The following is an 11,198-nucleotide window of genomic DNA, read 5'->3' as shown; positions in this document are numbered from 1 at the left end:
AAATTTGATTAAGTCTGTTCTTGAGCATAGTACAGTAAGTGCAAAGTTAATATTAGTGGAGTCCTATGAAAACACTGGAGTACTCCAAGGGAATGTGTTGTCACCTATGTCGTTTATCCTCCTCATGGTTTTTGTAATGCATAGAACAGTCAGAGATGGCGGAGAAGGATTGGACTGGATTGGTGATAGGAGTTTAGCAGACCTAAAGGATGCTGATGGCGCTGTAATGCTTGCTTACGAGAATGCATGATATACCACATGGGGTAGGGCTCAAGATAAATAGAAGAAAGACAGAGATTATGAGAACGGAATGTGCAATGGAAGATGAAATATCATTGGAAGGAGAAATAATTAATGAGGCCGAATCATTTAAATATTTATGTACTATGATCTCTAATACAGGGTCTTTAGAATTGGAGTTTAATGAAAGATTAAAAAAAGCAAATCAGACAATGGCTAGGTTAAATAAAATTTGGAAAACAAATCGCCTGAAATTACACATGAAAATCATGCTATATATCAGTTTAGTGAGATCAGTGTTACTGTATGGAATTGATTCGTGGTATGACAATGAAACAATATTCAACAGAATTTGTAGATTTAAGAACAAAGCCCTTAGAAGAATATTGGGAGTTAAATGGCAAGACATGATTAGAAAGGAAACTATAAGAGAGATTACTCGAGTTCCATATGTGGATGAGATCATGGTGAGGGGTAGATGGAGATGGTTTGGGCATGATCTTTGCACTCCCCAAGAGAGATTAGTTCACTAGACTTTCAACTGGACTCCTCAAGGCACTAGAAGAGTTGGAAGACACAGACCTACATGGCTGAGGACTATGAAGTGTGAAGTAGGAATTGACGAATGGAGAAATATTGATTTAAAAGCTCAAGATAGAGATGACTGGCGAAATCTAACTGAGGCCTTTTGCATCAATAGGCGTGGGAGGAGATGATGATCATATTCTACCGATTGAAGCGTTGTAAACGTTGTAGAGGCTGTAAAGTAAGTGCAAGTGGTGGTGTAGCCAGTAATTTGATCCTTTTAGGAGCGTTGTAAACATTTTAGAAGCTGTCTGAGCAGAGGTCTGGCAGAGAATTCAACTTCTAGAAGCGTAGTAATGATGCAACTAAGAGAAATCAGGGTGTGCTTTAAGGAAAAGTAAAAGCTCTCATCTTTATTAAACAGGAAATTGATGGGATGTGTCCAGATGTGAAGGAAGGTGGTCTTCTTGACATTATGCTAGTGATTCACCTACTCTAACATTGAAAATATTCAGACCGAACGACTTGGTAGAATACTCAATGGCTTAATATGGGTAATCAGTACATGCCAAACAAATAATCACCATAAATATTGCCAGTATTAAAAGATGGAAATAAAGTTACATTTAAGCATTAAAACTTTATGTTACAGGCTTCTAAAAATTTCCATTTATTTTACAGGTAACACCATACTTAGGCAAAACTCTAAAAGGCAAAGTTCACAAGACTATTCTCGGCGGTAAGGTTATCTTTGACGAAGGGAAATTCTCGTCATCCCGACCTCAGGGCAAGTTTGTATTTGCGTCCAACTCCAGCGTATCAGCCAGACTTTAGGTCAGAAGCGACTAACTCGAAGATTCTCTCCTGTTGAAAGTAAATGCTCAGAAAATATATTAAGAAATGTTTGTTTTATGAATGTGTTTTGTAAGGACTTGGGAATAAAGTATTATAAATTGATATGTAGTGTTTTAAAAGGTTTCCTACTTATTATTTTTATTATTATTATTATTATCATTATTATTATTAATATTATCATTAATAATTGCCAAGCAACAACCCTGGTTGGAAAAGCAGGATACTATAAGCCCAAGGGCTCCAACAGGGAAAATAGCCCAGTGAGGAAAGGAAATAAGGAAAAACTACAAGATGAGTTTTAAAAACAACAACTGTTATTGCAAATGGATACATAAAGTTTCTTATGTGGATCTATTGCCGATAGAAATAACATTGGTTCACCTTTCCGATTTCTGAAAGTGCCTTAGACAAGGAAGAATGGATTAAACTGGACATAAAAATTAAGATGTAAACTAACTTATTCTGTTATGGGTTCTTTAGATAATAAGTTGAGTAATACAGATACCAAAAAAACGTTTTTTTTTTTAATGATCATTAAGCTATGATATAGATTTCTGCTTTATTAGATAAAGCCAGAGTGCTTACTTATTTAATAAATTCGGTACGTCGTAGTTGATGACCACATTCAATGTTATTCAAAAGAAGAAAAAGTGCTTGGCCAGGAAATTCTTTACTGTAGATAGAGGCTTAGGGCAAGTGCCTAAATTTAAACTTAACTCAGCCTCTCAATGTCAGATGCTAAGGGAAGTCTCGATGACCTAACACTGTAATGGGCTCTTGAAGAGTTATGGAAGCTGAAATAAACCTAGGAATGTTTGTTTTCAATTGGTTTTCATCTTTTGATCGCAAAAAATACGATTTTTTTTATTAAATGCACTGAAGTTTTTTTTAACATCTTTTGGCACCATAGTAGCTTATATTTTATGTTCGTTCTACCGGCTCGTAAATCTCCGATTGGCTTTGTGAGCAACGGGACACTACAGTACGACCGTGGCCACCAAGATTGTCTCTCAAAACCAGGTCCTGCTCAAAACATACCTCATGGAGCAGTACTCGCCATCGCCAGCTGCCCGTATAGCCAAGCCTTTTCAGCTCCAAGCATTTATCTTAAGAGACTAGCCTTCAAGGCAGTGTGGCTTCTGATTTGGTTTAGCCCAACGGTCGAGATTATGTGCCACGGTGAGGTGTTTGGAGGCAAAAAGTGAGTTAAAATTCCATTGGTGAACAGTGTATATGGAGAACTCCATAAGTATGCGTCTGTCATATTTACAAAGATGCTACACATCCTGAAACCAGTATTTACCTGTAAGATGAGGCTGCTTGCAGCGCCTAAGCTCCGCCCACATAGGTGACGTCATTGTCTACGTCATGGGCTATCTGTATTTCCTTCCGCTGTGCATGATGCAGCAGCGTCAGTTGCAATGAAGATAAGAAACAACGCTGACTGTCATTTCTTGATCCTGCCTAGTTTAAGATCTAACATGGCGCAGTGAGTAGGATTTTGAGAGGACCTACTGTAATAACCGTGGCACAGCATGGCACCACCGTCGAGACGACCCTCATTTGCATTCCCTAGGGGCAGGATTGCAAGGACAGGAACCTCTGGAACCGGCGTCAGGATGTCGCCGGCTTCCGTGCTGCAGGCTCACCAAGTGTTGCAAACCCAGCAACAAGCCATCCAGAATCTTCAGGCCGAGATAACAGCGTTGTCACTCCGGGGTACCAACGTCCCCCAACCAAGGATCCCTTCGTCTGCAGCTCCAGAAAAGTGCGAGGCTGAGGTGTCCCCTGCAGCCTTCAGGTCTTGGAAACGGTCAATGGAGTGTTGGTTGCAACTTTGTAAGTTGAAGCCTATCGAGGCAGTTCACCATATAAGGCTGCATTGTGTTCCGATATTGCAACTTGCCCTCGATTCTAGGTATACTGACGCCCAGTGGAGTGCCCTGTCTACTGAAGGGGCATTTAATGCGGTTAAGCAAATGGTAGTGAAAGCTTCTAACCAAGCGGTGCAGTGGCTCGAGTTTTTTTATTTGGCCCAAGAGCCTAGTGAGTCCTTCAATGATTATTTTATCAAGTGTACGCAAAAGGCTACTGATTGTGCATTCACATGCCCTAATTGCAATCATGATTTATCCGAATATATGCTTTTGCGCAAGCTCATGGTAGGCCTAAGTGATAAAGTGCTCAAAAGGCAAGTGTTTCAATCATGCAATAATATCCGTGATATCGATTCCCTTAGAGTCATGTGCAGTGCATTCGAGGGCGCCCGTGACGACGCCCTTCATAATAGGGCATGGCTTAGCAGTTCCCCTAGAGCGGCTGCTCTCGGTGGGTTCGAGGAGGAACACGAGGTGGAGGTGGCAGCCGCCCTTCCTAAGTGTGACAGGAGTACCTCCGTAAAAGTACAATTGCGTCTTTGTGGTAATTGTGGTACTCGTCATACCCCTGGGTATTCTTCATATCCCGCAAGAAGAACGACATGTTACGGGTGCGGTAAAACCAGTCACCTGAAGAAGTGTTGCAGAGGGCGGAGTGCCAGGAATAACGTTAGTGGTCTGGCCGAAGAGTCGGACATAGCGGGTGCAGTGATTGCAGTAGTCGTGGCGGCAGAGGCAAGGTTGCGGAATGGGCCCTCCCCACAACCCACTATTCGTGTTGATGTATGCCTGGCCAACTCGGGAGAGTGGTCCTGTGCCTGAGCGGTGCCGGACACTGGTGCCCAGGTTTGTGTTGCAGGACCCGCTATTCTTGCGATGTTGAACATAAAACCAGCTAAGCTGAGGTTAAAGGGAGGATTGCGAGACTTCGCCAACCTGCATCTGAAGTGTTTAGGTTCAACCTCTTGCACCATAGAATACAAGGGGAGGCATACAACTCAGGAAGTATACTTCGTAAAGTCCTCCATTGATTTTTATTTATCCCTGGATGCTTGCAAGAAACTTGTTCTTGTGCCAGAAACGTTTCCTAACCACGCTCCCTTCACGGACTCTGCCCCCACAGCAGCTAGTACAACCCTTACATTAGCGGAAGCAACTGATCAACCCGTGAGACCGTCGGCCATTCCGTTTCCCCCTAGTGAGGAGAATATTGCCAGATTAGAAAACTGGTTATTAGCCCATTTTTCAAGTACGACTTTCAACACCGAGAGAGAACCCCTCCCGGTAATGGATGGGGAACCTCACCGTATTCACTTATTACCTGACGCAGTTCCTTACGCATGCCACACACCTGCGTCGGTACCTAAGCACTGGGAAAAGGAGGTGAAAGCCCAGTTGGAGGAGGACGTCAAGAGAGGGGTCCTGCAAAGAGCTCCCCCTGGAGAGCCCACGGAATGGTGTTCACGTATGGTGGTCGTGGCAAAGAAAACGGGGCAACCCAGACGTACGGTCGACTACCAAAAACTTAATGCAAGTTGTAGAAGGGAGACGCACCATACCCCTACGCCCTTCGATATGGTATCCAGCATTCCCCTTTGCTCATACAAGACTGTGGCCGACGCCTATTGGGGATTTCACCAGGTAGAACTGGACAAGGAGAGCATACCCCTAACCACGTTCATCACACCTTGGGGTAGGTACCAATACCGAAGGACACCAATGGGACATTGTTCTGCCTCCGACGCATTTACATGCCGTTTCGATGATGCCATTGAAGAAGTACCCAGGAAGTTTAAGTGTGTGGACGATACACTTCTGGACAATTTGAGCGTAGAAAGCGCCTTTTGGCATGTGTACGACTTCCTTACTGTCTGTGCATACAAGGGCATCACTTTGAAACCAGAAAAATTCAAGTTTTGCAAGAAAGAAGTGGAATTTGTCGGATTCGACGTCGGTTGGGACTCCCACAAGCCTTCAGAAGATTATTTATCTGCCATAAAACGTTTTTCTATGCCCCAAAAGCCCACAATATCCGACATCAGGTCATGGTATGGTTTTTTCAATCAGCTGGCCCCCTTCCTGACAACGGCGCCCATCATGACCCACTTTAGAGACCTGCTGAAGAAGCCCTCGGGCAAACAGGTTTATTGGGATGAGTACCTTCAGGAAAAGTTTCGTCAAATGCAAGACATCGTCTGCAAGTTGGCCAAGGACGGCCTCACCTACTACGATAAGCTGCGGCCGACTGTTGCAGTCACTGACTGGAGTAAGGAGGGGGTGGGCTTCGTCATCCTCCAACAATATTGCAGTTGTAACTCCGTCGAAACCCCCTTCTGTTGTAGAGATGGTTGGAGAATAGCACTTTGCGGCAGTCGGTTCCTCACGCCCGCCGAGTCTGGGTATGCAGCTGTGGAGGGGGAAGCCCTTGCAGTGGCTTGGTGCTTAAAAAAGGCAAGGTTGTTCTTATTGGGCTGCCCGAACTTAACCATTGTCACGGACCACCGCCCCTTAGTCAAGTTACTAGGCAATAGGAGTCTCGGCGACATTACCAACCCCAGACTGTTTAGATTAAAGGAGAAAACATTATTGTATAATTTCAACGTTAGATATCTACCAGGCAAGAGAAATCATGCTGCTGACTTTCTCTCTCGTTTTCCTACCCTGAGGACGACGCCAGATGGACAGGATGCGAGCTTCAACGAAGAATTAACGATTGCCATGGTGTCAGCAATCGCAGAAAACCTACAGGAGCAGTGCACTATAGACGAGAAAACTGTTGAAGAGGCAGCCCTGGTCGACGCAGCATATCAGCTGCTAGTCGCTCGAGTGAATGCAGGGGATTGGAACCCGAAGAAATCTCAAGAAATTGCATGTTTGAGGCCCTTCTACGACATCAGAGCACGTCTCTCTATATCTGGCAACCTGGTCACATACTGTTTCAACGACAACTGCATCCGCCTTGTCATTCCGGAAGGGCTCCGTCACCAGATAACCGCCAACCTCCATGCTGGACATCAAGGCCTAGATACAATGTTGAGGAGAGCGAGACATTCAGTATATTGGCCAGGCATCGAGGGTGACCTCCAGCATCATCGTTCACGATGTACATCGTGCGATGCCCACGCACCATCACTTCCTGCCGAAGTCATGAAAATGACCCCTGCCCCAGAGTATCCGTTCCAACAGACTGTCATGGACCTGTTTCAGCTCGAAGGATGCATGTATATGGCATATTGTGACAGGCTTACAGGCTGGCTAGAAATAGCCCACTTCCCCAATGGCACCTCGTCTGCAAAGGTCATGACAAAACTTAGGCATTACTTCACTCGATGGGGAGCACCCGAACAATTGTCTACCGACGGCGGCACCAACCTGGTGAGTGAAGAGATGATGACCTTCTACAGGAGATGGAGAGTTGACATACGCCTATCATCGGCCCACTATCCGCAGTCAAATGGGAGAGCCGAGGCCGCGGTTAAGTCCGCGAAAAGGATAATTAGAACAAGTATCAGTGGGACTGGAAGCCTCGATAACGACAAGGTATCATTGGCCATGCTACAATACCTGAACACGCCTTTAAGAGGTATAAACAAATCTCCGGCGCAACTGGCAACTGGGAGACAGTTACGGGATGGTGTACCGACTGCAAAACTCAACTATATGATAGACCAACACTGGAGAAAATCCATTAGAAAAAGAGAACTTCAAGTAGCAGAGAAAAATGAGAAGATAATCGAAAGCGGCAGCGACAGGAGGCTAACGCCCTTACAGCCAGGCACTCACGTTAGGATTCAGAACCAGATGACCAAGGCCTGGGACAGGCTGGGAATCATAGTCGAGCAACGACCTCATAGACAGTACATCGTGAGACTAGATGGTAGTGGGCGTCCGTCCATAAGGAACAGAAGACACCTCAAGGTCACTGAACTGCCGTCAATGAGACAAGAGGAGACACTCCTACCTACGACGAAGTGGGTCATGAGCCTAAGTTTCCGCCATCAGCGCCAGAGGTACGGCCTCCAAGGAAGAGAGAGGCCCCTGCCTGGATGAACGATTATGTTTAATTATCTCTGCTTTGATCTTGCATTTATAAAATGAAAAATTCTGTTTTATTTTACTGCACTTAGACGTGCATTGATTTCATTTACAAAATTATATTTTGTAGGAAATTTTAAGTTAGGTTGGTGTTGCATTCACAACTCAATTTTAGTGCACATCTTACAATGCTGATGTAATTATTGTTTCATTTGAGGTTACGTTAATGCTGTCGATGTTGTTATCTCTCTCTCTCTCTCTCTCTCTCTCTATCCCATCTGAACGTTACCATTGATTATTACGATTATGATTTACCTTAAATGTCTGATGTTTTACATTAAGAGAGTATAGAATTTTGTTTGCCATATCTGCTTTTGATATTGTCATTTATAAGTTTTGAAAATATTACCCTCGTAATATTTTGGGAGGGAGATGTAAGATGAGGCTGCTTGCAACGCCTAAGCTCCGCCCACATAAGTGACGTCATTGTCTACGTCACGGGCTATCTGTATTTCCTTCCGCTGTGCATGATGCAGCAGCGTCAGTTGCAATGAAGATAAGAAACAACGCTGACTGTCATTTCTTGATCCTGCCTAGTTTAAGACCTAACATTACCCAAACAATAAGAGAAGCAAAGTGAAACTATATAATTTTATACATTAACTTACAGGATCTAACCGGTGCCAGAGAGTGGAACTGTTCTTTTTTATATTTTATTCCCGAAGACAGCAAGTTTTTTTTTTTTTTTTTTTTTTTTTTTTTTTTTTTTTTTTTTAAAGACAGCAAGTCCAGTACTTTAACACCATGCAAAAAAAAATGCCCTATCCTAAATGATGATAACAAGTCATTTAAATGTGTTATACACTGCACTAGAGTTAGGTTTGTTAAGAAAATGAACTAAAAGATAATAAAAAGCCTTGAATTGTGGGTTAGTACTTTGCCAGAGATGGTCCTATTAGGAAATAGATCAGAGACCACCAATTTACCAGGTATCAACATTATAACAAAGATTTCCTTTAAAAAATAACAGGTTTAGTTAACTCCTCTGTTCTTACTCCAAGAAGATATAATTAGTTAAACCACCCAGCAGCAGTTATTGCTTCTTCTTCTTCTTCTTCTTCTTCTTCTTCTTCTTCTATTAACGTGTTTTTCCCCCTTTATATGGGGTAAGCACGGTTGCCTTCTTATTGAAGGAGTTTGCTTTGGCTTTTAGGGTAGACCGTAGTCCCGATCGGCTACCCCAAAGTCTATAGAATACATGGACCTTAGGCTCCCCTACCTGACATCGCTTAGACCACGGTAGCTTATGTTCATGATTTGTACCAGTCACCAGCGTCCTTCCTATTTCAAGACATATTTCACATAGCTTTTTTTTTTTTTTCCTACAAAACTATATTGAGCCAATATATACGGATGCAACTGTCCTACTGACAAAAGTACCACCCACCCTGACATCCTCATGCATCCTAGGAACAAGAAAACCAAAGTGAAACTTATTTTAATAGTTTTTGGTATTATCTTAGGCACAAGTAGATCCATGGGGGTTGGTCGCAAGAGGTTACGAACCCCACCCTTTTTTAAGCAAAAAAAGTTTAACTTAAACTTAGGATTTTTAAAAAAAAAATGTTTGACTGTTAAACTTGAGGTTTTCAAAAAAAATGTTTGACTGTTAAACTTTAGGTTTTCAGAAATAATAGTTTGACTGTTAAACATGGGGTTATCAAAAATAAAATTTTGACTGTCAAACTTGGTTTTCAAATAAAAAAGTTTTACTGTTAAACTTGGCGTTTAAAAAAAATGTATGACTGTTAAACTTTGTGTTTTCAAAAAAAGTTTGACTGTTAAACTTGGGATTTAAAAAGAAAAGTTTGACTGTTCAAGTGTAAACTTGGGGTTTTTAAAATAAAATTTTTACTGTTAAACTTTGGGTTTACAATAAAAAAGTTTGACTGTTAAACTTTGGGTTTTAGTAAAAGAACGTTTGACTGTTAAACTTAGGGTTTCATAAACAAAAGTTTGATTGCTAAACTTGTGGTTTTCAGCAATAAAAATTTGATTGTTAAACTTGGGGTTTAAAAAAAAATAAAGTTTGACTGTGAAACTTGAGGTTTTCAAAAATGAAAGTTTTGCTGTTAAATTTGGGGTTTTAGCAAAAAAATTTTTGACTGTTAAACTTGGGGTTTTCAAAAAATAAAAGTTTGACAGTTAAACTTGACATTTTCAAGAAAACTTTGACTGGTGCACTTGGCATATTTGTGGATAATATTTATTTTGTCAGTTATCTTTATTTTCATGTTTCGTCCTTTAAATAAGTTATTTTTTTACAGTTTTTCCTACGACGGTCCTCTTGCTCAAAAGTAAAAAAATAAAAAGTATAATTCAACATTTAGAAGTAAATCTATGATAGTTTTATATTTTATATTATTGAGACGAAAATCTTATTCATTGAAAGTGGAAATTTAAATGGGATTTCTTTTCAATATCATTTCTAATATTGAAATGTGACATGATTAACAAATGTACTTGGCATGGAAACTCCATAATTCTATAATTGTTCAATAAGTTTACTGGTTCTAAGTGTAATATATGTTGCAAACAAAGCTGTTTTAATTTCCTAAGTACCTTGTTTTTATAAAAAAAAAAAAAATTAGTACAGTATATCGAATAAAAACGAAAAATAGAAGTCTTCAAATATATGAAAAGCAAGGTATTTCTTAGGAGAAATGTCTGATAAGAATAGATTAAAAAGGTTTACTGATATGAAGCTTGGATTCTACAAAAACCTTCAAATTTTGTTGACATTAAAACAATAATCAACATTTTCCGTTAAATAGTTTCTACAAGAAGAATGTAGTAAAAGAGATATGGAAGTGAAATCATCCTCTCTCTCTCTCTCTCTCTCTCTCTCTCTCTCTCTCTCTCTCTCTCTCTCTCTCTCTCTCTAATGGTAAAAATTTATTATATATTAACAAGAAATAAAGAGATTGTGTTTCTGATATGAAACGAGTTGGAAGAAGTGGAGAGACAAACTACAATTCTAAGAGTCGAGAATTGCTTTAGGTTCATAGTTGAACAGAAGGATGCAGGCGCTCCAATAATTACAGATATAGCTCAGTTCGTCAACTGATGATGTTTCCTTGAATAGGCGTGTACTAAAAGTAATTATAGAGATTACTGCTGAATACGTTATATATCTTAACTGGATGGTGTTATTTTATAATACCTATTCAACTTAAAATGCAATTATTAAGAGAAAATGGTTTTAAATACATGAAAAATAACTTTGAAATAGCTACTTAGATTATGCTTTCCGACCTCCCGCCCTTTTTGAACTTGGTGGATCCGAACTGGGGGAGGGGGAGGAAAGGGTGAGGGGAGGTTGCTGATTAAGGGGGGGGGGGGGATTGGAAATTAGATCGAGGGACATGCACCTCTTTCATTATCCTTCAAAATTCTGTAACTTCAGCACTGGGTTACTTTTTCAGTTATCCATGCACACATATAGGCCTACACAAGTAAATACTTTGATCTATAAAGACTTATTTATATAACATGGATATAAAATGCATAACTGACAAAGGCAAATAAGATAAAAATACACTAATGCACAATATACAAATGCATGAAAATATATGAGGGGGAAATTTATGAATATATAACTAGTAG

General features: G+C 40.8%; 1 protein-coding gene across 1 annotated transcript in view; it reads left to right on the top strand.

Moving 5' to 3' along the window:
- The window catches only part of LOC137616305 (allantoinase-like), a 38,443-nt gene extending 36,721 nt beyond the window's left edge, over positions 1–1,722 (top strand). The window contains exon 12 of the mRNA XM_068345951.1: positions 1,447–1,722. Coding sequence (XP_068202052.1) covers positions 1,447–1,599 — 153 coding nt within the window. The 3' untranslated portion in view covers positions 1,600–1,722. The remainder of the gene's footprint in view (positions 1–1,446) is intronic.
- Positions 1,723–11,198: the final 9,476 nt, after the last annotated feature.

This window comes from Palaemon carinicauda, chromosome 22, assembly GCF_036898095.1.
Source record: "Palaemon carinicauda isolate YSFRI2023 chromosome 22, ASM3689809v2, whole genome shotgun sequence".
In the NCBI taxonomy this organism is placed as follows: Eukaryota; Metazoa; Arthropoda; class Malacostraca; order Decapoda; family Palaemonidae; genus Palaemon; species Palaemon carinicauda.
Note: the sequence above shows the minus strand (reverse complement) of the source record. Positions and strands in the feature narration are given on the sequence as shown.